We start from the raw sequence: 24,884 nt of genomic DNA, 5'->3' as shown, positions 1-24,884 counted from the left end.
ACCTTAGAGTCTTCAGCTTCACTAGTGGTGTATTTCAGGCATGTTTCTGTGAAACAGGGCAGTGTTTGTCTTAGAGCCCCCTTGATTTTTGTAATGCTTGCTGCTAACAGGCAGCTATTTTGAGCAGTGTTAGCCTGGTGGTACTCATTACATCCCTTGCTTAAGGAGTAGCCTGTTGGTGTTTAGCTCTGTATTTCATTTGTGCACTAGAATATGTGGAAAGCTTGGGGCTGGTTTATTCAATTGTCTTTTTATTCCTTATACAGCAACACCAACCAAAGACCTAAACTTTTGGGATGGTCTTTTAGATTAGCGGAATCTGATTCGCTGTCGCTGGGGGAGGTGTGTGAATTAGCATGCTTTTATATGGAATGAGACAACATGTAAACATTTATGGTACGGGCTGTGTTTTGTATGCATCTTTAATTTGTAATGAGCAGTTTCTTATGGTCAGGATTCTTTCAAAGGGAACTTGGCTTGTGAGTTTTGCATTAAATTTATCAGCTAACAGCTGCTTTATCACTTACTTCAACTATGTGGAACCCTCTGCATTAGCAACAGCGGGGAGAAGTTGGGGCATTTCGAGATGAGCGCTTAATCAGCTGAATGCTGCCGCCTCTGAATTTACTGAGCAGTGAGCCAGTGTCCCCTGGCCCTGCACAGACATGGCACTCGGTCCCCTCTTCAAACTAGTTGTGGTGTTGGTGCTGTGGAGACCTCATACACTAACCTCTGTACTAAGTCCTACGCAGGGCATAACTGCTGCAACAGGAATCCTCCTGGGATACGCTTTGAACTCCATTTAGGTTCAAAAAAGATATTTATATGCTGTCACGTGTGTTATCTTGTTTACAAAGTAAACCGATGCAGTTGATAACGGGCTTCATAACTTCATGTTCACATGTGATGCCTTTACCAAACTCCTTGGTGGTGGTAGTAAGAAAGTGAGTATAATGATTGCTTTTTCTAACCTTAGAGATCTCAGCACATCATTGCCTTTCACTAGTGACGGGATCTGTCGTTATTCTAGTGTAAGGCTGTGTTTTGCCTCTGTCCTACGTGACGCTCTTTGGCTATAAAAGACATTGAAAATATTATGAAACTTTTTTTGAGCAGCCATCTAGGATGGAAACTTTGCACATCACTTACCATCAATCAAATGGGGATTATTCCCCTTATCCCATTGCTCCTCCTAACTACACATGAGGTCAAAGAGGTGGTAAGGTGATGTAAAGTTCCCGAGGTTTCCCTGGAAGCCGCTTTGCGGAGCCTGAAGCAGGAAAAAGTTCTGAATCCCAGGTCAGTGCTCTGTTTGCAGTGGCTCTGTGGCCAGGTGGTACTGCTAGTCCCAGAATAAATAGCAGGGTTGAATTACCCAGCTTTTGTTACAAAGAAAACTTTGAAAGCAAGTCAGTAAAGCAAAATTTAAATGGAAAAAATAAGATGGGGAATAATTGTGCTTCAGAGTTCCACACTTAGATTACGATTTAACTCTCTGTTAAAAATCAGTCGCTAGCCTAAACAGGTGTTATTCAGGACTTGGATTTGAAAATAGTATGTGCTTTATCAAGGTTTAAGCGTTTTGTCTCTGTTGACACGCTCTGCGTACTTGTCACTTCCACTGGAGATGTGTATTCTGCAGGCTGTTCACTTTATCCCACGCGTTGAAACCTAATGCATTGGATCTCTCTTCTATGCAGGTTAACGTTAGCAGAATACCACGAACAGGAAGAAATCTTCAAACTCCGACTAGGTCATCTTAAAAAGGTAAGAACTAACCTCAGAAAAGGCTTTTAGGTGGGTTTTTGATTCAGTATTCTATGAACAATAGCATTGCTCTGTAGAGGTCACTACTGTTTGTTTAATAATAGAGAGGCTTTTTTTGCTTGAAAGAGATGGCCAGGATTTTGTAATAATTTTTTTCCAAGGCAGTGGTATTCAGGAAAGATGTTCTTTGCTTCAATAAATAGATTTCTGTGTCCTTAGAATTACGATTTCCTGCAGGGAGTTCCACTGTTTTGACGCGTCTTATTTTTTCACTATGATGGGCCCTAGTGCTGGGCTCTGTACGTGTCTAATAGGGGGGAACAGGAAGGAATGGAAAATTATAAGGAAGAAAATTACAAGAACACAACAAACACTGCAACCGTCATTGGCTTTCACATTTCTTTGCATTATCAAATAATCAGCATTATCAGTAACAGTCCAATAAAATCTCTTGGGCTTTTGGAAACTATCCCTGTTTAGGTCGTTGCAATGGACGTTTGTTTTCAAGTACATTGGCTTCAGTAGGAATTGTACCTGCAAGTGAGGTTATAATTAGATAAGCTGTTGGTTACCTTTTAAAGTGATTGCAATAACCTATAAATAAGTTTTTTGGGACACTTCAACAGATAAAATACTGGGAAAAAAAAATAGATGTCTTCCACCATTTCTTGGTTAGCTGTGATCTCTGCTAAGGCCAAAGAGTTTTCTTTCCCCTATGAAACAAAGAGGAAGCATGGAAATGCATTGCCAGAGTTGTCCTCCTTTTCTCAGGTGGGGCCTGAGCTCTACACTTAGTTTTTCCTGTAACCTTGACACACCAGTTGAATGCAAGGCCTCATTAATGCTACTGCGCTCCTTGTTATTTTCAGTGGCAAGGGGAAGTTAATGCACATGTGGAATCCGCTGGCACTCTGCCCGTTACATTTTATTGACCTATGAGCAAAGATAAGTGATACGAGCAGGACTATACTAAAGGCATGCTCAACTACGGCTTCCGCGTTGCTAGAGTGGATTCATTGCAGGTCCATCTATGCTGGCATGTAGTGTGCCACCCTGGAACAGAGGAATCCATTTGGAAATGGACCTTAATGGAAAATGAAGTAATGTTCCGGGATCGTGGCATTGTCTGAAGCTGTGCTTATCCTTCTCCACTTTTGGAAACCAGCTCATTCTTTGTGCCTAAAAATAGAACAAGTTGAGAAGGAAAGGAAAAGAGTCACAAGACAAATGGGTAACTGTGTCCCTTGAGTCATATATACCAAATAATGCTGCTCAAGGCGCATGTTTTAATTGAGGTTTGCAACCCTGTCCACAGCGATGTGAACTCTAGCGTTGTGTTTGAGGGCAGTAGAACTTCAGCTCTACATCAAAACTTCCCCACGGCACTAAGTTACGCTCTGACCTCTTCTACCTCTTACCGCTAATGGGACCGTGTGTTGTCCTTCCACAATCTCCATCCTCTCCGAATGCTGCCCCGTCCCCATGTGGCATCGTGATGTCCCTGTTTCTTACTTCTGAGGACCATCCTCTTTCTCTTGTCCCAGCAGAGGCTGAGTTCCTACAAAACCAGCTGCACAGCACTTAAATCAAGGAAGGAGCAGGACCAGAGCTACAATGCTTCTTAATTACAGAAAACGTTAAAAACAAGAAGGCGTAAAGATGTGTCTGCTCCTGTCTGTGTGTGGGTGTAAACAAAACTGCCCAGTCAGTTTTCATTCCCATCACCTTCCACCTGACTTTTAGTTGATGATGACCATCTCTCTAATCTCCCAAACAAGTTATTTACCAAAACGTTCTTCACAAGTGGAATTAACGTGTGTTTCTGTAAATCAGGCAGAAGTGCTCACTGCACCGTCTTACAGTGTTGTGGTCTCCTTTTGGTTTTTCCTTGTGCAGGAAGAAGCAGAGATCCAGGCAGAGTTGGAACGGCTAGAGAGAGTTAGAAATCTACATATCAGGGAATTGAAAAGGATACACAATGAAGATAATTCACAGTAAGTACATGGGATTCAGGGACAAGAACACGTAACGATTTTTTATGTCCCCTTCATAATGGGAAACAATCTTTTTTTAAATTGGCATGGTGATAAACTTGAAGTTCATGTAAGACAAAGGCTTCCAAGTGCGTCAAGGCACCATTACATAGTCTTTCATCAGTGCAAAATGATCAAATAGTACCAAATCTGTCAGTCGTTAACACAATTATAATATTTTTCTGTCTTAATATAAAAATGTTGTTTCTAAGCTGTGTGGTAGCTGTAATTTATTGTGCAGTAGATTGCAGTATTTCTGTCAGTGTTCTTAAACTGTGTCTTTCTTGATAGATTTAAAGACCATCCAACGCTAAATGATAGATATTTGTTGCTACATCTTCTGGGTAGAGGCGGCTTCAGTGAAGTATATAAGGTAAATTTGAAGTGGCAATCTGTGGTGTGATCTGAATCTGCAATGAAATATTGCAGTAAGCAGGATTTTTACACTTTTCTCAGTGGTGTGTGTGTGCTTGTGGAGGAAGAAGGGAGGACAAAGCACGTGTCCATCTGGCTTGCATTAGACAGCAGGCTTGAGATTTTGGGGTTCTGCCCTGGTCCTCAGAGGTCAGATTCCCTGCAAATGTATGTTTTGAGAAAATGCTGCGCCAAGTCTGCAAGTTTTGTCCGAACAGATAAGCAAACCACTTGTTTCTTCAAGTGCTACACGCAAATACCTTAAGAGGCAAAGTTTTATTCAGTATGGCATAGCAAGTCTGAACATCAGCGGAAATAAGAGACAAGAGCGCCAATAATAAGAGCAAAGCTTGCATTTCCTGGGGGTAGAAGGCCTTTTTTTTTTTTTTTCCCCCTTGTGTCTTGATTTTACGCTCTGAAGTAGCAGACTGGAGGTGTGTGTGCAGAGTCTTGGGACTTCCTTGGAACTGAGAATTACTTGTGTGTCAGCACTCTTGCATGGCCGAGACCTGCGATACTTTGGTGCTCGCTATTTGACTGTTACGCTTAGACCCCTTCCAGTTCTAAATATTCCCCATCTAGTAGTTTTTAATTTACGTTGAATTTGGCTATAATAAAAAGAACTAGGCCAATGCAAATATTGGAAACTTCACGTTGATTTGTTATTTTGATGCAGTACAACAATAGATATCTAAACCAAGGGGGCTAGACTGCTCAGGTAGTGAAAAAAAGAGCGTGAGCTGCACATGTAAGTACCCTGAATTGCTCTTTGGAGGCTTTGCTGACTCAGTAGAAAGCCTTGGCTCCACAGAGGAAAGCAAGAGGGTACGAATGCTTCCTAGCTGACTGCGCTTAAGAGTTGTAACTGTGTTATTAAAACAAAGAAATGCTTAGCCCTTCTTCTCCAGGGTCTCGACCCATCTGTTAAGCATGAGGAGTTAAGTACACAGCTTTTGAGATGGACGCAGTTTATCCTTGTCTGCTTATTTTGCCCCGTCCTATAAATTATTAGCCGTTGCTGCTCTCAGACGAGGCAAAAGATTTCTGCATTTCTCTAAGAGCAGAATTCCAGTGATCCGTTCTTTAAAGACTGCCTAAATAGCCAGAAACTGGAAGGGAAAAAACACAGCACAAGATTTACACAGTTCTGCCACTGAATTCTCCATCTTCTAAATAAGCTGAAACATTATGCTCCAAGATGGAGAGCTGAGCTACCAGTGTGAAACAAAGTATTGAAAATCCTCTGTATGTTCTGGGTTTATTTCACTGAGTGTAGAAAATGAGTTAGGTGGCTTGGGGGAATAATGGCAGGGTCTTTCCCAGTGTGATTAACTGTCTATATTTTGGTAATTTGGCCTTTCTGGTCTCATTGTAGCTCTGGTGGTAAAATGTCAGAATAAATGCGGCATTAGTTAGATCCCATGGGGCAGGTCAGATCAAAGCACAGAATATTCAATTGTTTTCAGAGTTGCTTGGTTTCATTAGTGAAACTAATTACATCAAAATGTGGGTTTGCTCTTCGCTCAGTATGTCGTAATGCCGATTTCCTGGGTGGGGATATTGGTTTGTTAGAGCTTGTCTGCTTTTGCAGTATTAACTTGAAGTTGTGATTCCTACTGATTTTCAGCTCTTCTCTCTGCAGGCATTTGATTTAACAGAACAGAGATACGTAGCTGTGAAAATACACCAGTTAAATAAAAACTGGAGAGACGAGAAGAAAGAAAACTATCACAAGTAAGTAAGGCTGTAAAGCAGACAGCCGTGTTTCCAAACTCCTCCTTCATTTGGTTCTCAGTGCCTCTGAACAGGCTGCCACTTTTTCCTGTGTTTTGCTACGTTTCGTAAGCCACTCTGTCCCGGTAGCTACTTGCAGAAGTAGTGCCTGAGGGCTGTCCTCTTTCTCTTGTCCCAGCAGAGGCTGAGTTCCTACAAAACCAGCTGGTCAGATTAGAAAAGTTTTAAACACGTGCACGCACGCTCAGTTTTGCATAAGTACTATGACACGAGGTTCTAAAGCACTGGTAGCGCTCTATGAAGAAAGCGTTAAAGTGGCTTCTCCTCCTTGAAATGTCTACGCTCTGCTGTTGTGGGAAACAATTATTCATGCCCATCTTCCAGATACACACCTGCACTGTGCTCCCTGAAAGCCTTCCCCTTCCCTTTGCCTCCTAGAATACCTAATCCTTTCGCAGATGATTAGGACTATAGGTATGTCATGGCCTAGAAGGGACATACAGGAAGCCTTTTGGTGTTGGTAACGCTTGCTCCCTAGTGCCGTGGGTTAGATAAGCTCGGCAGAATGGCAGCCAAGCCTTCTCGACAGAGCTCAAAGATAAAGTTGTTATCTTGATTCTCTAACAAGTCACTGGGACAAACTAAGCCGAATTTGAAACCTGGAAGTTGGGCTCTTGAGCATCTTGGAATTTTTCTAGAACTTGCTGATTTTTGTATTCAGCTATCTTGGATCCCTTAACGATTTTTTATGAGGTTATTCTACTTTGGCAAGCAGTACCATTAATCAAGATTAGTTATTTTGTAGTATTGCCAGCATTTGAGATGCACTCAGATTCTGTGGTTCTCGAGAACTGTTCTGCGCAGTCCCTTGTTTGCTTGCCTTTTCTTAAGCTGTCTGAATAACGTGCATGGGTTTGATTGAAGTTGGACCGCTGCGTGGTATGTCTGGGTTTGCTATCTGCAGAACTTAGGATTAAGTCACTTGTATGACTAATGCTCAAACTTTTCCTATTTTCAGACATGCATGTAGGGAGTACAGAATTCACAAAGAACTGGATCATCCTCGAATAGTTAAGCTATACGACTACTTTTCGCTGGATACTGACTCGTAAGTTATGCTGCTGCATCCTTTGACTTGGTTTGACCCATTCACTACAGACAAAGTATTTGGTCACTTAAAACTTTCCAGGAGAGTCCAGAGAATGTCCACACCAATGTTACAGACTGTACTGCAGAGAGATCTGAGGCAGTTTCAACAGAACATTGGTTTTCTAGAGACCCTAGCTCACACAAACCAGTTAGCCGTATTATGTCAGATGTGGTGCTTTACTGGTAAATCCTACTCTTTGTTGGCCTGGGCAAATGCCCCAGTTGATACAGCTTTCCGCTTCTGGATCTAGCACTTAATGGGGGATCTCTGACCTTTGTACCCTTGAGCACTGAGGACTGTGCTCCCGGTAGCTTATTTTTAGAAAGGGATTAATAGGCTGCAGGACTCTTAATTTAATGTATTGACCAAGTAGGTGAATCTTACAGACAAGCAATAACGAAGTGTTCTGGTTTCTGTCAGGTGCCTTAATTACAACAACTACTGTTTTGCCTTCAGGTTTTGTACAGTGTTAGAATACTGTGAGGGAAATGATCTGGACTTCTACCTGAAACAGCACAAGTTAATGTCGGAGAAAGAGGCGCGATCCATTATCATGCAGATTGTGAATGCTTTAAAATACTTAAATGAAATCAAACCTCCCATCATACACTATGACCTTAAACCAGGTATGCTGTGCTGCTAGCTGACGTGCTTAAGGATGCTAACTAAAGGTAATGGGTTATAAGTAACATGGGGAAGTTTACTTTGGTCAGACAGCAAAAAGGAGACGGGGCTGTCTGGGAAAACTAACTTGCAACAAGAAAAACACTAAAATGCATAGAACGTGCTGTGAAAAGGGTATTGTCTCCCAGAATTGCAACATAAACCAAGGAAATAACATTCTAGAAAAAGTAGACTCCTTGTTCAGAATGAGCCCTTGAACCACCAAGTGTCTGTGTTTGGTTTCTTAATGTCCTGCTTGTATTCTGCTGTTGAGAGCTTCTGTTATTGCTTCATAAAGGGTTCCCATAATTACTAGTGTGTTTCGTGTTCCCATTCTTCCGGCTTATTCCTTCTGTAATCATCTGCCTGAAAATGTGGTGGCAGAAGCGAGCTTGGAAGTACTCGGTTTTTCATACCGGGTGGCAGCTCACAAAGCTGAGGACAGACGGTCGAACTGTTTGCTCGGGTTTTGAATTCTCTGCCTTTGAATTCAGTAACGCCTGCCGCGTAGAAGGTCCTCTCCAAACGTTGTTGCAGATTCCCCTTTATCATTGGGCAGAGTCACGAGGGGGGAAATGGAAGTGCCTTCTTCTGGGGTGCTGCATACAGGCTGCCCAGCTGTCTTCCTACTCCAGTAAAATTCAGCCATCTCTTTGGGCAGTTATCCCTGGCTTGTCTCCCTATGCTGGTGGCACTTCATTGGCATTGTGTAACCGGTATGTGATGTGGTTTATTGCATCAGCATGAGGAATCTGTACGGGAGGTGGTGCTGTTGCACCAGTTGTAGGGACCCTGTTTCTTCCCCCCCCAGCTGCCGACTGCTCTCATGTTGTCTGAGCACGCTGCAGAGCTCTGCCTACAGTCGCCTAAAACTGTGATTCATCCACTGCCATCACGCACGATTCTCCTGCTTTATTGTAGGCTTTGAGAAAAACAGTGATGATCTGACTTCTTGATCCTTGATGGATTTCTAAAAGACTCTTGCCTGCCCAAGTGGTAGTTGTCCTTTTTGAGCTTAGAAAGCCACTGGGGAGCACTGCCAGGAAGGAGAGAGTTTCTGGCTGTTGAGAGGCCAGGGCAAGTCAGGACTTCTGGGCAGAATGAGTCATAACTCTGTATGTGTATTTCTCGCCTTAGTCCTCCTTTTTGACCTGCCCTTCCAATGGGACCTTTGGGAGGGGTCAAAACAGCACGGGTGGCAAGCTCGTTTGGCTAATAGGGCTCAGAATCTGGAGGCTCCAAGTAATGTCGGGCCACTGGGTCGTTCAAGGATGGGCACTGCTAGCGCTTGGTGGGAGCTGACCTGTCTGTGGAGCTCAGGGTATTGAGTGTTAAAACATCTACCCCAGGCTGCCGCAGCTCCCTGTGTGGGTTCCTTGTCCTCTCCTGCAGAGCGCCAGAGTTCAATGCAATTTTATTCTTGTTCTTTTCCTGCTAGATGTATATCCTAAGGGGCTGGTTTTTTCCTCTGTCTAGGTAACATTCTTCTAGTCAATGGTACTGCATGTGGAGAGATAAAAATCACAGATTTTGGACTTTCCAAAATCATGGATGATGACAGCTACAACTCTGTTGATGGCATGGAACTGACATCGCAGGGGGCTGGTACTTACTGGTAAGCATCGCCTCGGGCACTTGCAAGTTACGGATCAAGAACAGTTTATAAACAGCTTTGGATCTATGTCAGCTCTGTATGTGCTGCCACTGCTTGAGACACTGGAGATTTGAGGCCCTGGAAACTGTTCTTGTCCTCACACAGCTCCTTTCGAGGCTGGCAGCTTTTTACTTTTCAGTGGGTTAGTGTTTATACATTTGAAAATCATCTCTTCTCCAAAGGCCCTGGTGAAAAACTGCATGTGCTGCTGAGATGGCGAGCTCTGGAGTGGAGCTTGGCTGCTATTTCACAGTCCATAATGACACTGTCTAACAGTTTAAGCGAGGAGGAGGAGAATACCATGCCTATTTGGAAACCCGGGTACACAGGGAGGTGGAAAGAGTATTCCACTGAAATGAGGAGGTGAAAATCCATAGTTAGCTCTTACAAAAGATGTAAATCTCACAGTGCTGTCTATAGCCAGAGCTTCGCTTTCAAGTGTCATGAGAAGGATGTTTTCAGCAGTACGTTATCGTCAGTGCCAAGTGTTGTCACTGCATCTCCCGTGGCTGAGAGCATGACCTACAGTGAGTGCCACCGAACGTGATTCTTGGATATTACCCAAGCTGCAAACTGTCACTATGGGCAACAGTTGTACAGGAACATTTGTTAAGGCATTTGGTATTGTACAGGTTTGTTGCGTTCCTAAAAATGACACTAGCTGTAGTGTGAGCGAGGCTGAGTGTCTCTAACTAGGACGTGGCATCTGGGGTTGTATTTCTAGAAATATGTATTTTGGCTGTGTGTTTCTATTGTGGAATTGTTGGCCTAGCCCTTTTGACAACAAATACCAGTTCTTGAAGATAAAAGAAAATGGGACTGGTTTATGTGCTCTGGCGAAAAGAAACTGACTGTGCTGACTTGCTCAGGCCATGAGTGTCTGGAGAGTCCTTGGGATTGCTGTCCCCAGAAGGGGTATGTATTGGTGGTCTTGGCCCAAAGATGCACGGAAATAAAATTGGGTCCCTCGAGTCCCAAGCCAATATCTGATCACAGAACAGCTTGTTCCTTGCTTTCAAAAGAAAATTATTGAAACTATTTGGAGATGCTGTTCGTAACCTGTTGCCTCTTCTTTCTAATCTCAGGTATTTGCCACCAGAATGTTTTGTGGTTGGGAAAGAACCTCCAAAGATTTCAAATAAAGTTGACGTCTGGTCAGTGGGAGTCATCTTCTATCAGTGTCTCTATGGCAGAAAGGTAAGAAGGTATTTTAACTCCTTTCCTAGTGGTAATTCCTAAACCTTTAGGGAGGCAGCCCTGGCTTCTGCCTCCTTCTCCTCCCCAGGCTTAGAAGGTGCTTCTGCCTTGTCTCCTTGCCGTCAGTTCCAAGGCAGAGTCCATGCTAATGGAGTGGGGAGAACTCACTTGGTTGTGTTTTCCTCTACATGGCACTTCCTTCAAAAGCAACGTTCTGCAGAATATCTCTTTCCACTGGGCATGTTCCCACTGAGGCCATTATGGCAGGACAAGTGTATCATTCAGAGCCAGACGCTGAGGTTCGTGGTCTGGCGTTGTTTTGTGACGCTTTTGATGCACTCAGTCTTTGTTGGGCCTGATAGTGCTTGACAGCTGCAAGTGTTTTAGGGAAAAAAAAAAGTAGGTACAAAGACCCACCCAAAAGTTTTTAGGACAGCTTTTGGAAGGGAGGGGTGCAGATCAGGAAGAGGTGATTTGTCGTGACAAAAGGTAACTTGTTTTATGACAACAGAAGACCATAGGCTTGAGCAGGAAATGGATTCCATCAACTCTTGTTTTCACAAGTCCTTGGCAACCAAGTGTTGTGAACACCTGGGCTGACAAACACGCTCTGTTGCTTAGTGTTGTCAGTCAGAGCAATGGTGGAACCAGCCCAGCAAAGAGCGAAGTGGGTGAATCTCCTGTCAGCTTAGATGAAGGCCCTCTTGCACACGCTGAAGCTGACCTACGAGGTCTGGAAGCAGGCGGAGATCCCTCCTGTCTGAGCTGGAGACACCCCAGACGTGTTTCAGCTTGGGTCCTTTTTGTTCACTTTAAGCGCAAGAGCAACGCGTCCTGCTCATCTGGCTGGAATCTGCAGCACCTTCACAGCATTTGTGGGCTTCTTGCCTGGAAAAATACTGATGTCAAGGGACGATAAACAGTAGCGTTACGGGTTTTTTAATGCCTGTCATCAACCTTTAACAACTGTCTTCCGTTTGTTTTTTTTTTTGGTAGCCCTTCGGTCACAACCAGTCACAGCAAGATATTCTGCAGGAGAACACAATTCTGAAAGCTACCGAGGTGCAGTTCCCTCCAAAGCCAGTAGTCACGCCAGAAGCAAAGGTAAATCTTCTTGCCGCGAGTTTGATCGCCCTGTGTATGTCAGTCAGCGATAGGCACTGGCAGTTCCTTCCTCTTGGTTTCCCTGAACCCAGTGAGAAGTTCTGCGTTTAATGCTTGCCTCCTGCAGAGTGGTCGGTCGGTGGCTTTGCGTTGTAGTTGTCAGGCTGAGGATCGAACAGAGCGCAGCGTGTGCCTGCGCCCGTGCTTTCTCCTGAGAAAAGATGACCTTCTGGTGTAGGAGCTGGGCTGTCTGGTCACTGGGGAAGGAATTTCAGCGCTGGGGTTGTCAGATTGGCCTTGCTCCCAAAGAGTTGTCTGTCAAAGAACGCTTCCCGTTTCTCTCTGTCTCCTAATTCTTGTTTTGCCTTTGGGGTGTCTGCAGGCATTTATCAGACGTTGTTTGGCCTACCGAAAGGAGGATCGGATAGATGTCCAGCAGCTGGCCTGTGACCCATACTTGCTGCCTCACATCCGCAAATCTGTATCCACAAGCAGCCCAGCTGGAGCTGCAATTGCATCAACCTCTGGAACATCCAATAACAGCTCTTCAAACTGAGACAGAGTAATAGGCCAAAAACTGCTTGAGAAACCGGCAAAAAGACTTTCAGAAACAGCTTTGGAATAGAGGAATCTGCAAGGGTCTCAAGAAACCTGTACCAGGTGCTTTTTTTCTCTTGCTTTTTTCCATCCATAGAGCATGACAACATCAACTCTCATCAAGAAAACCTTCGGCATCTAGGCCAAGCCACGTTGGATAGGAGATGGCTTGAGGTTTATCCAGTAAATGACCACAAAGGGTGGCTGCTCTGAGCAAGGAGGGGAAACTCAAGAAAATACAAAAAGACATGGTTCCATGTACTGTGAACTTCTGAACATGCAGCCTTGGGGAATCCAGGACGCCGTGTGTGCTTCATATGAAGAATGTGGACTTTGGAAAAAGACTGGGCTAGTCCAGTGTTGATATTTAAACATTGTTCTTTTTCTTTTAATAAAGTTTAGGTAACATCTCCTGAAAAGCTCGAAGCACCAAGGTTCAGCTGGGGATGGTATATGACTCTTTGCCCTTTGGAGGGGAAAAAAGTTGATCCTGCCTGTTCATGGCACTAGAGTTAGTGTTTTACCCCTAATTAATTTCAGTTTTTTAAAAATAACAATTTTTTGGAAGAAAACAGTTTTCTGGTCTCAAAGTGAAACCCATATTAGCAGGTTCATGGCAGTGTTCGTTCTGCGGATGGTGCAGCTTTCTGCTCCCTTGGGGTGGCCTCTTAGGAATAATTCACCTTCTCAGGAGGGCGGTGAAGCCCACGGGAGAACAGGCCTGCGTCGATCTCCTCTGATCAGGGTGGATCGCAGCTCAGACTGCCACGAGGTTTTCAGCCGCTGCTTCGTAGCACGCTCAACGGTTGCACCTTTTTAATTTATTTGAAGTGCTGTTCTTTTTGAAAACACACCCCGACATGTTCACGGCGCGCTCTCTGCCCTCGTGAGCATGATACCTGTCGACTGTTGAAAAGGCAGGCAGTGAGCGGGAAGGAATCGGAGCACAGCGCAGTTGGTCACAGGTGTGATCCGTGCTCACGCAGTACTGCACGTGTCTTGTTCGGGTTATGAAAATCTGAAGCTGAAGACTTGTCTGCTCTTCTCCATTAAGTGACTTGGCAGCAAAGCTTCCTCTCTCCCTTAACACTTTCCTTTTAAAACTTGCTGACTTTCCTAACGTGCTGCCGTCGCTGCATCCGATCTCAAAGGAGAGGGAATGAGATAATGTTCTTGGAGGGAGCAAACACTGATTATTGGTTTTGTCTCCCTTCTGTAATCTGCCTGGAGGGGCCTTACACCTTCAGCTGGAGTCTGCCTGCTGTGAAACGCAAGCCTCTTGTCCCCACTCTGCCCCCTTTTCCCCCCCGCGTTGAAGGAAAACTGAAAACACACACGAAAAGCACAGCACTTGAACATGTGGCAGCCAGGTTGGAGCGCTCCTAACATGTGGCAGGAGTTCCTAGCCAGAAATATTTAAAGATGCAGTGTTCAAGAGCAAGGTTTGTCTCGGGAGGGAGCTGAGTGGTGCACTACTGCAATTCGGGGTGGTGTTTTTAAAAAAAATCACCCTGTGCGCACTTCCTCACCCGACACCCAGACCACTGCGGTGTCTCTGCGCGGCAGCTCCGGGGTTGTTCCCGCAGCTCCGGCAGCGCGTGGGCTGTTTGGGACGTTCCGCACCCGAATGGCATTCTCGTGGCAAGCGATGTTCTCCGTTACGCACTTTCAGAGAGAACTACCGCTTGTCTGCCTTAGTGTAAGCCATCGTCTGCAAATATTGTGCTTAAACCTGATCAGGAACTTTTTGATCAACTGAAACATGGCGGAGTCTGTTGAACTTCAGCAATGGACCTGGGAAGCAGAGAACTCTGCCGCTTTCATTTTTATTACTATTTTTGTAGTGACTCTTGGGCTTTTAATTGGCTGTATTCACTTGCAGCTGCATTAAGGTGGTCTCTAAACTGTAGTGTTTTAAACAAAGAAAAGAAATACTGCATCTTTAAATCCTCAGCCGTGATTCCTTAGCCCTCTCCATCCCTGCTGCTCTACTCCAGAAGTTAACTGTTTAGCAAGCAGCGCTTCGACACGTCTGTTCAGCCTCTGTCGGGCGAAAGCAGGGTTGATGCTTCATCCCATTTGCTGCAACCGATGATTCGGTGTCTGTCCGCATCGGGGAGAATTCTAAAAGGGTTTTTTCTATCCCGGTCCCCTCGTTTCTTGGACATACAGTGTGTGCTATCTCTGTGGGTGTGATTAGTTTTGTGTCAGATGCATTTATTCCTGCTGTGCGACACCCATCCGGGGGCCTGGGGACAGCCGTGGCCTTTCCCCGGGGCTGTTAGCTGTGAAGAACCCTGGTAGAATTCTGGCTGCCACGCTTCCTCGTTAATATGGGTTTCACTTCCAATAACAGACCCTATTGCCACACTGTTCATTTACTTAAAGAAAAGTGTATGAAGAATTTGTAACTTAAACCAGGCCAGACTGTTTTGGCTCTACCCAACAGATGAGACATGGATATTAAAATAAGTTTTAAGAAACTGATTTGCCTGGCTCTTACTGTTTTGCTCTTTGTAGCGTTGGCACGAGCTCTCTTGCAGTGGCTGCATGGAGGTGACACGGGACAAGATGAGGAAGAATGGAGGACGGTTGCATTCAACACCTCAGAGCAGCGAGATCTCTGCATGTGAGGTGAGAATCGCTGAAAATTACCATGTTTTATTTAATTACTGGCATTGATCTTGTTCTGGAAGACCGAGACAGATGTCCAAGGTGGGTTTGTCCCTCGTCAGTAGAGTGTCAGCTGCCTTAAGAAGCAATGTATGTTTGGGCCACAAAAAACCACCTTTTTTGTTTGCTGATGAAAATCAGCGTTGAAGTCCCGTGCCCTGGCTGGCTCTGCCGAGCCGGTGGCCACAGCCTAGCCCCGGCCGCCCGGGGCTTTGGTTTCAGTCACCCAGAATAACCACATTGGGCAGTGACGAGAAACTCAGCTCTTAAATTTATAGCTGAGTCTTGTCAGCTTTAAAAACATAGAATAGAAAACAAAAAAGGACCTTGGCAGCTGAAGACGTCGAGTCTGCTTATATCTGGACTAAGAACCGGGGGGAGGGCCGGTTCACATGCCCAGCTCCTCCGTAGGCATCTCCCAACCTCCGTGTGGGGCATCCCCAGCGCGAAACGGGCTGGTGCCCGCCCACCACAGCCTGGTTCCTCCGCAGGAAGAGTTTCTGGGGATCAGGATTTCTCTGCAAACCTGACGTCACCCTCGCTGCACTTGAAGTTAAAGCCGGCTTTCGGCTGAGCGCGAGTGAAACCGAACACCGAGAGCAGCGCGGCTCCCTCCCCGCTGCTGCAATTGATTATTTTTTGGCCCCCTCGGCCAGTTTTGATGATGCGACGCAGATTTGGGCAGGGGGAGGTGGCGGCAGCCTTTCAGCAGCGAATGCACAAACATCCTGCAGTGGCGGCGGTTGAGCCCGCAGGCCAGGTACCCCCCGGGCGTGCATGGCGTGGCTGGGAGCAGGGCTGTAGATGGGATGCCAGCGGGAATGAGACTTGCTGAGGGGCTGCCTGGCTGGATGCTTCGTCTCCTATGCTAGCGGTTACGAGTCACGCTATGAAATGAGCTTCCTTCTGCCAAATGGGCCAGTCCCAGTTTATTTTGTGACCTGGCAAACCCTCGACGCGAGGTTTGCTACCGCTGCCAGTGTCTTCCTGGGGTTTGCTGCTGGAGGATGTTCTTCTCTGGGTGCTACGCGAGCCTGGCTCAAGCAGCCTTGATTTAAACCTTCCCCTTCCCAGCCTGGAGGGGGACACGAGACTTGCACCATGTGGAAGCAGGACCCGGCGCAGCCCTGACTCCCCCCCAGCCCAGAGGTGCCTTTTTGACCAGATGCTGATGAATCTTTGCACCAAGACCCTGAATTCCCATCGCCGCACGTGGCTGTGCCCGCGGCATCTGCTTCGCCCTGGCCCTGCCGCTGCCCTCGGGGACAGCTGGGTGCCCCACGGCCATCGCCTTGGGTGGGGGCAAGAGGCCAAGCAAACGCGGAGCCGCTCGGCCTCCCCTCGCCACGTTCACACCCAGGAACAGGCGTCTTGGCCACAAGGACGCTATTGTCTGTGCTGGGCGGGGGAGCGGGAGCCGGGACCGGGGCTGAGACACGCTCTCATTTCATGCATTAACTGCGTGGGGGCGCAAAGGATGGGAAAAGCCGCCGGCGCGTGCTGTCTGGTGAGGAGCCGGTCGCTGCTGCCAGCACCGCACGCTCCTCCGTGCTCCTCTTCACTCCCAGCCCTGCATCTCACCATGGCGTGGATTGCCCCAGCCTTTCTTCTTCCTCCATCCTTGGTGTTTCTGTTGCTCCTCGTTTCCAAAGGCGGGCCAGCTGCTGGGTCAGCGCAGGGGATGCTCCGTGCTTTGAGCTGATCCGGTAAAAGCCTAAAACCAAAGGTTGGCCACCACCTGCCGCAGCAGTGCGTGGGATGAGCCTCGCCAGCCCACAGGCAGCCCTGGCCTGGAGCTGCTTGCCCATCCCCTCTTACTTGGGCTGCAGGGGTGGGGCAGGGGGGTGCAATGGTCCAGCTGGAGCTAAAAAGGTGAGGGAGGGAGGGATGGATGGAGCTAAAAATGTAGGGATGCTGTTGCTAGCAGCGGGGTGAAGACCAAGGAGATTTGGCCTCATGTGCTGTCCAGATCTCCCGTCCCCACTCGAGCAGCCATGGGGAGCACAGGCAGTGGGTTTATAAGGTGCTTGGCTCTGGTTTGCATTTATGGGAAGAAGAAAAAAAAAAAAACACAGGTCTGCTCAGCCCTGTCCTCTCTTGACCAAAGCTGCCGGCTGTGCAGGAGCCACGAGCACGCGCTGGCCGGGGTCCACGGGACAGGGGCTGCCGTGTCGGCAACCTCCTCGCTCTTGGCCTGGCTCAGCTTTGCATCGAGATCAGGGCTCAAAACCTGCTTTGTTCAGCATTGGCTCATCCCGGCTCCTGCTAATCCTGAAAATACACCCGCTCGCACCCAAACGCAGGAGACCGGCCGGGATTGATGCCAAAACCCCTCCAAGGCTAAAGGGATGGAAAGGAGATGGTGAGGGACGGAGGCGTCCGTGGCAATGAGGTGAGGCAGCAGTGGAGGTGGAAACGAAGCATCTAGGGCCGACTACGTGGCCACTGGACCACGCTGCTGCTCCTGCTGGAAAGGGCTGCGGGACAGGGTGGGAGCTCTGCTCCCTGGTCCCATCCCCGCATCCGGCGGGAGGAAGATGCCGTTTGGGATGTGCTGTCCTCCGCCGCTCTCCAGCTGCCTCCCCTCCCCGCTCCCCGACCCAGCTCTGCTAATTTGCTCTTGAGTCATGCGGAGAAAGTGTTTTTCTAAAAGGCGAAATTTCTTGCAAATGGCTGGAATTCCTCTCTCTCCCCCTTTCCAGGAGCCCTGGGGAGGCCGGGCAGGAAGGAGAACGCAGCGGGCTGGGAGGGCAGCGCTGCTCCCCGGGCAGCCCCCGGCCTCGTCTCGCCCCCGCGGCGGAAGGGCAGGGATCTCGGCGCTGGCCTTCCCCGGGCTGGAGCGCCCTGAAATTCCTCGTGGCAGCTTTGAGCGAGCACATCTGGTTTTAATAAATTATTTGCAGCTTGAACTTGCCTGACTCTTAAGGGCTGCAGAAGAGAGAGCAGCAAAGAGCCCCGAGAGCCGCAGCACGGGGCACCCACAAAGGGACCCCCTTTGCGGTGCTGGGAGCAAGGGGGGTGGGGAGGGATTTGGGGGGGCAGGGTCTGATTGAGCCCCTGGAGGAACCCCAGCAGCTGGCAAAGCCCTGTCTGCTCCTTGCAAAAGCCAAGGGGATGGTCGGTTTGGAGGCAGGGAAACGGCCCTTCTTTTTGGCCGGGATCCTTCTACCCGCAGCTGGGTGTCGAGCAGAGCTGGGGCTTATCTTAAATACCGCGTTTCCGCGCCGAGGCGAGGAGCACGGGGAGCAGACTGCAGTGCAGGGCAGGGTGCCTCCCCTGCACCCCCTGCTCCGTGGAGCCACCAGCACTGAGACCCCCCTCCCGGCGCTGAACCCGTCGGCGCTTGGGGAAAACCAAACCCTCGGGAGCGTCAGCAGCACCCGGACACTCCACGGCCACTGCCGTGCCCGGTGCTGCGGAGGAGCTGAGCCCCCGCGCGGTGTCCCCGGGCTTGTCCTCGGAGGAAAGGGTGCAAATTCATTTTGGGGACGAGTCCCCCTTGCCATAGCCCATGGGGGGGGATGTGTTGAGCCCCACGTCCCAGCGAGGGGGCTGCCGACCACCCTTCGCTGGCTGCGATGCAGAGCCCGGCAGCAGGATCGGGGTGGGGGGAACCCTCTCCATCGCTGGGACCGGGGCTGCCCTGGCTGTCCCCCGCCCGTCTCCAACGGGTAGAGAGCGACGTGGCCTTCCCCTGCCGCCGGCGCAGGGGAGAGAGGAGCCAGCAGACGCCGAGACGGCCTCTTCCCTAAGCAGTGACCTCAGCGCGGCGGCGGCTGCCAGGTGGGTGTTGATCTTGGCCCGGCCGGTGCCGTTCGGGGGCCAGGATGAGGCCGGGGCGGCGCGGACGGAGGGCTGAGCCCGGGGCCGAGCCTGGCAGGTGCTGCCCGTCCCCGGCCGCCATTGCCGCGGCGAAGCCAGCTGCCGCAGCAGCAGCCCCTCGACAGCCGCTGCCCGCAGGCAGGGCTTTGGGCTCCAGCACTGTTCTCCTGAAGCCCCTCAGACCTGCCGAGGAACACGGGAAGTGAGGGACACCCTGGGAAGAGCACGATGGAGCAGGACGTGCAGCCTCCCTGGTTGGATGCGGTACCCCCGTGCCCTCCCCGGGCTCTAAAATTAGACCCTTTGGACCCCCTGCTCCTCGGGGGTGGCTGCTGGGTTTGTAGAGATCCTTCCTGCAGAGCGTCTGCCCTCGAGCCTGGTGCTACGGCCGCTGCTCTCATGGTCCATGGGTCGCCAGATCCTCTCCTCTAACGCCTCCGTCACGAGCAAACACCAAATCTGCCCCGTATCAACCTCAAACTCGGCACCTCGCAGGGTGCCACCCCGATGGCTGGGTCCCACAGCTCGTTAGCAACATTTAATTTCCAACCTGTAGGAAGCTGAGCATCGCCCATTGACCCGTCCTCTGCCAGCGCTCCCGACGAGGGCAGACACTGGTGAGTGGCACGGATCCATCTACGGAAATATTTTCCAAATCCTTCTGCAGGGGCACTTTCGCTGGAGCTGACGCAGTTTCACCCTGTCCCACTGCAGCCCCTCCGCTGTCACCACCCCCATACAGTGTTTCGCTTTGGCCAAAAAATAGCATTTATTTTTCCAACAAGGAGACAGATAGAGATGCTCCGACTGCGGGAATTGGCCGCAGACGCTGAACGGCCCGAGTGCTGGCCAAACCCTGGGCCAGCCCATCGCCCCCATCCCTTGCCGGGTGCTACGAGCCCTCCCGAGCGCTCGGCTGCGGCGCCGTCGGCCATCGCCTGCGCGCAGCCGCCGCCCCTCGTCTGGCAGCAGCTCGTTAGGGCCAGAGAGGTCAGACAGCTTGGAAACATCCCAGGGGAAGGGAAAAATGCGTTTCCTCCCGATCCGCTCCGACGAGTAGCAACTGAACTGGTACGAAACTGGATTAGGAGGAGAGTAGGTGAGGAGCTGTTAGCCATTATTGGGGGAATTAATAATTAGGAAGTGCTAATTATCTTCTAATCACAGGGGCCTCCAAGACATGGGATGAACCAGGCCAGGAGGCAGCAATGCTCCGTGGGATCCGAAGCCTTTCGTCTCTGCCGTGTCCTGTCCTTTGGATGGGACTCGCCTCCTGGGAAAGGGATGTCAGGTTTGCCCGGGATGGATGGAGAGTCCCACTCATGGGACTCCACGGCTCCATCACGTCCAGCCGCTGGCGCCTCGGTGGGTGGGATGCCCCCGGAGTGGTCTCCAAAGTTTAGGGATGGGAGGGAGGATCTGGGCAATTCCCTCCTCTCCTCCGGGCTGTCGCACTCGCTCCCCGCGGGCAGCCCCCGGCGCGCGTCCAGCCCCGGAGGGCGAGCGAGGCTGTTCCCCCGGCGCTGCCTCAATTAAAAAATAATCCCTGGCTTAAAAAGCCCAACAGCCCAGATGCTGATGTACTTAATTGGGCCCCCCCCGGAGGGTTTGCATCCCCAAAGCCCGTCCTGGCACCGGTCTGCAGGTCCTTCCTGCCTTGCTGGGAAACAACGGATTCATTTATTTTCACAAGAACGGCCAAACACCACGTGGCCGGTTTACACGTGTGTGTGTCCCCCCGCCGCGATGTCCCATCTCGGGGCCCGATCCTGCTCCCTGCTGGAGGGAGCGCTGCCGTCGTCTTGGATCGATTAAAAGCATTGTTTCACCCGGATTTTGCGTGGCAGAGTCTGGGTGTCGAGGTCCGACGTGCTTCCCCCTGCGCTGCCCAAATCCCTGGAGAGCTCGAGGAGGAGGTGAGGCTCCCGCGTCCCCGGGGATGCTCCCATGGGATGGGCACTGCAGGCGTCACCCTTTCCGCACCGGTGCACCCAAATCTTTGCACTGTGCCACGTTGCCACGCCACGGGCAACGCCAAGAGCAGCCGGACCCTTTCAGCCATCAGGGAAAGGAGGAATTTGCTGCTTTTTCGGGTGGGTCTGAGCACAACCCTTGAACACGGGAATGCACGGTGGGTGCCAGCCTGCGCCGCTGCCCCGGGGCTTCCCAGCACAATCCCGAGTGAAAAGCTCAACGTTCCCAACCCAGCTGCCACCGCACTTCCCGATATTCCCACCTCCCCTCTCAAAGCTTTCTTGGTTGCTCCAGAAACGGAGGAGAATCGGCTCTCCAGCGGCTGGGTGATGCCCAGGGGAGCCAGCGCCTCGCTGCTCAGTGGGAATTTTCTCCTCCCGGGTTTTAGGGATTTGGGGCTTTTCTTTGGTTCTGGCACATTGGGGTGCCGAATCCCCGCCGGGTGCCTCGTCTGACCCGTTCCCTCCAGCCAGAGCTCCAGGAGGGGGGCAGCACCTGCGCTGTTTTGGGGCTGATGGTTTTCCAAGGTGCAAATGGCTTTTAGCACCGAAGAAACCCACCCCCCCCAAGCAGGAATCCGTGGTGGCCGCGTGGCTCCCGTGGCAGTGGGCATCCTCGCACAGCAACACGCAGCCCGACGGCCGTAGGAAGCCGGGAAAATGCTCATTTCCAACGTTTTCCACCCACACTGCCTTCTTCGCCTGGCTTTCGGGGCTGGGCAGCCCTGCCTAGAGGGGAGGTATAAAAAAAAAAAAAAAAAAGAAAAAAAAAGTTTAAAAAAATATTTAAAAGTTTTCAAAAGCCTTTTCTATCCAGGTCTTGTATACGGGATATATCCGCGTGGGGTGCTGCGTGATGCTCTTCACCCCACGCTCCTCGGCAGGGTCCCGGGAAGCGCCGTCACCCCCAGGGCTGGAGGCAAGAGGCCGCTCTCCGGACGGGGGGGAAGGTGCCACCATGTCCCCCAGGAGTGGAACACACCACACCCAGAAGAGAGAAGCAGCAATCTGTTTTATTGAGGTAAAATGATAATTTGACAGAGTTCAATATATTCGATGGAATTTTAACAAAGTTTAACCGTGATTTACCAAGATTAAGTTTGACGACAAGGTTCACCTTATTAATTACCGCGTGGAAAGAAACATAGAAAGGAAAATGGAGTTAGAATGGAGTTAGAATGATTCACACAGAGACCGGAGACGCAAAGGGTAAGGAAGACCCTCCGCTGAGTCACGACCCCTTTGCTTTCCGAACCCCTGACGGAGCCGAGGTGCCGTAGGTCCAATCTTCGTCTCAGACTTGGACAACGGTTTATGTCTAATGGAATTACCTCTACAAAGTTCATAATAATTGAGTAGCTCCATGGATTCGTGATGTTTCACTCGCATTAGTTCAGCGTGCCATCGGTCACTTACCCAGGACCTGGCGCGAGGGAGGGATCTCTCCGCCTTGGGCGAGGAAGGAGCTCCTAGTCTTGGGTGAGGGACCTCGAACCTCGAGAGGCGTCCCTGCGCGAGGGGAGAGTCACCGGGCGTGCGGGGCTCCAAGTGGGCCCATCCTGATGGTAACGTTCGCAGCGTGAAGTAGTTGGCTGCTAGTCAGCAGTACAGACAGGACAGATGTCTTCGTTTCAGCTCCGGTATCTTGTTCCGTACTTTGGTGATTTTGCATCTTGGGCTTCAAAACCACCTTTCCGAGGCACCTTCGCTCCCTTGTGTGCAATCCAGGAACTCTCCGGCTTGCAGGTTCACCACAGGACGTGGGGCCTGTTGCTCCTTAGTCATCCCGAACCAAGCTACGGCGAGGGCTTGAGTGTATCCATCAGAAACGAGCTGTGTCTGACCTCAGCATCCCCCACCCAGAGGAGAGCCGGGAGCTGCCCGGCTCTGTGCCGCAGGGATGGATGGATGGATGGATGGATGGATGGAGGGAGGGAGGGAGGGAGGGAGGAGGATTGAGCTGGGCTGGCTCGGCAATCCGTGTTTCGGATGAACCAACCCCTCCCAACACCCACGGGTGCCACCCAAAATGTGTGGCAGCAGCTCACACGGCCCTTGGCTCCTCTCGCCGGCGGAGGTGGATTCCCACGCTGAGGTCCCGAGACAGAGAAGGTGCTCGCTCACGGCTGAGCGAGACCCGACGTGGGGCTGGTGGCACCGTAGGCATCTCCCACGCACTGTCGGGGGCACTGGGGCCACCTGGGGGGCAGGGGGATGGTGCGTGGCCCCTGTGCGGGGGGAGCCAGCCCTCCCCAGGGGTTTGCAGGGATGTGCTGGCCATCCTGCAAAGCCTCTGCTTTACCCCCAAACTCCACCTTCACTCCAAATCCCACCATCACCCCCAAACCCCACCATCACCCCTGAACCCACCCTCACCCCTGAACCCCACCGTCACCCCAAACCCCACCTTCACCCCCAAACCCCGCCATCACTCCCAACCCCATGATCACCTCCCAACTCCACCTTCACCCCGAAACCCCACTGTCACCCAAAACCCACCTTCATCCCCAAACCCCACGATCACCCCAAACCCCACAATTACTCCCAACCCCATGATCACCTCCCAACCCCACCTTCATCCCCAAACCTCATCATCAACCCCAAACCCCATCATCACCCCCAAACTCCACCATCACCCCTGACCCCACCATCACCCCCAAACCCAACCTTCATCCCCAAACCCCATGATCACCCCTAACCCTATGATCACCCCCCAACCCACCTTCACTCCTTAACCCCACCATCACCCCAAATCCCACCACCACCCCGAACCCCACCTTCACCCCAACTCCACCATCGCTCCCAAGCCCTACCTTCACCCCCAAACCCCACCATCACCCCCAAACCCATGATCACCTCCCAAGCCCGCCTTCACCCCCGCACCCCGCCGCGGGACGGAGACCCCTCCCCGGGCCCGGCCGCCGCCGCCGCCCCCTCGGCGGAGCCCCCGGGCGGCCGCCGCCGCCGCCCCCCCCGGCTCTCGGGGCCGGGCCCACCGGCGGGGGCAGCGCGGCTCCGGCTGACGCAGTGTCTGAGCCCGGCACGCTGCTTTTTTTTTTTTTTTTTTTTTAAATTTAATTTATTTTTTTAACTTTTTCTCCCCCCCCCCGCCCCTTCTCGCCTCCCTCTCTCCTTTCGGTGTCCCTCCTCCCTCCCTTTTCCCTCCTCCCCCGCCTCCTCCCCCTCCTTCTCCTTCTCCTCCTCCTCCTCCTCCCCCCCCGCCCCTCCGCCGTCCCCCGGCCCCGGCGAGGGAGCAGCGAGGCCCCGAGCGGAGCGGAGCGGAGCGGAGCGGGGCAGCGCCGGGCATGGGGCGCGGCTCGGCGGGACCGCGGCCCCTCCGCGCCCCCCTCTGCTGCCTCCTCGGCCTCCAGCTGGTGCTCGGCGCTGCGCACCCAGGTGGGACCCCCCCTTACCCCGACACCCCCCCCCCCCAACTTGAGTTAATTACCGGGGGAAAGGCGGGAGAGCGGCGAGGGAAGGGATGCGGGACCCCCCCCAGCCCGGCTCCGCGGGGCGCTGCCCGGGGGGGGGGAGAGGGGGGGCGCTTGGCTCCGGCGCGGTTCACATCGCTCCGGTTTATTTCCTCCCGGGATGTTTTATTTGCTTTTATCGCCGTTTGTTTTGCTTCATCCTCCTCCGGTCGCGCTTCGTTCCGCCGCGTTTTGTTTTCTCCCGTTTGGCCGCGTCGGGTTTTTCTCCCCCGTTCCGTCGCCTTTTCGCTCGCTTTTATTATTTTCAGTTTAACTCCCCGCGCCGTGCGGCCACGCAGCGTCTGGCGAGACCGGCGGAAACGCTTCCGCGGCCGCGGGGGGAGCCCCGGGGGGGGCGCCGGGGGGTGCCGGGGGCCCGCAGCGCCCCGCGGCCCCGCTCCGGCCTTTTGTCTCCCCGGGGAGGGCAGTTGGCGGAGGGGGAGGTCGGGAAGGGGCCGAAGTGTTTTGTTGGAGGTTTCCTCCCTCTCCCATCCTGACACCCCCCCCCCTCCTCCTCCCGCCGTGTTAATCCTATGGAAAAGTCCCCCCGCGGGATCGGGGCCCGAGTGGGTAATTCGCAGACTTTTTTTTTTTTTTTTTTCTTTTCGTAAATTCTCACAATAAAGTCAACGG

General features: G+C 51.3%; 3 protein-coding genes across 10 annotated transcripts in view; 2 read left to right on the top strand and 1 right to left on the bottom strand.

Moving 5' to 3' along the window:
* TLK2 (tousled like kinase 2) overlaps window positions 1-14,795 on the top strand; it is a 45,115-nt gene extending 30,320 nt beyond the window's left edge. For all 8 annotated transcript variants that reach the window (XM_063354311.1, XM_063354316.1, XM_063354315.1 and 5 more), the window contains 10 exons: window positions 1,701-1,767; window positions 3,664-3,761; window positions 4,092-4,173; window positions 5,857-5,948; window positions 6,967-7,056; window positions 7,555-7,724; window positions 9,238-9,376; window positions 10,501-10,612; window positions 11,609-11,716; window positions 12,099-14,795. In XM_063354311.1, coding sequence (XP_063210381.1) covers window positions 1,701-1,767; window positions 3,664-3,761; window positions 4,092-4,173; window positions 5,857-5,948; window positions 6,967-7,056; window positions 7,555-7,724; window positions 9,238-9,376; window positions 10,501-10,612; window positions 11,609-11,716; window positions 12,099-12,272 — 1,132 coding nt within the window. In that variant the 3' untranslated portion in view covers window positions 12,273-14,795. The remainder of the gene's footprint in view (window positions 1-1,700; window positions 1,768-3,663; window positions 3,762-4,091; window positions 4,174-5,856; window positions 5,949-6,966; window positions 7,057-7,554; window positions 7,725-9,237; window positions 9,377-10,500; window positions 10,613-11,608; window positions 11,717-12,098) is intronic.
* Window positions 14,796-20,519: 5,724 nt separating this feature from the next.
* On the bottom strand, window positions 20,520-22,566 carry LOC134524676 (uncharacterized). Its single transcript, XM_063354873.1, has 3 exons — window positions 22,485-22,566; window positions 22,198-22,376; window positions 20,520-21,510 (listed from the first exon to the last, which is right to left on the bottom strand). The coding sequence occupies exons 1-3, from the start codon at window positions 22,564-22,566 to the stop codon at window positions 20,863-20,865; spliced, it is 909 nt and encodes a 302-aa protein (XP_063210943.1). The 3' UTR covers window positions 20,520-20,862.
* A 1,449-nt stretch (window positions 22,567-24,015) lies between these two features.
* The window catches only part of MRC2 (mannose receptor C type 2), a 30,640-nt gene continuing 29,771 nt past the window's right edge, over window positions 24,016-24,884 (top strand). The window contains exon 1 of the mRNA XM_063354511.1: window positions 24,016-24,177. Within this exon, the coding sequence (XP_063210581.1) occupies window positions 24,087-24,177 (91 nt within the window). The 5' untranslated portion in view covers window positions 24,016-24,086. The remainder of the gene's footprint in view (window positions 24,178-24,884) is intronic.

Source organism: Chroicocephalus ridibundus, chromosome 17 (genome assembly GCF_963924245.1).
Source record: "Chroicocephalus ridibundus chromosome 17, bChrRid1.1, whole genome shotgun sequence".
NCBI lineage: Eukaryota > Metazoa > Chordata > Aves > Charadriiformes > Laridae > Chroicocephalus > Chroicocephalus ridibundus.
The sequence above is the reverse complement of the archived record's forward strand: the minus strand, read 5'-3'. Positions and strand labels throughout refer to the sequence as shown.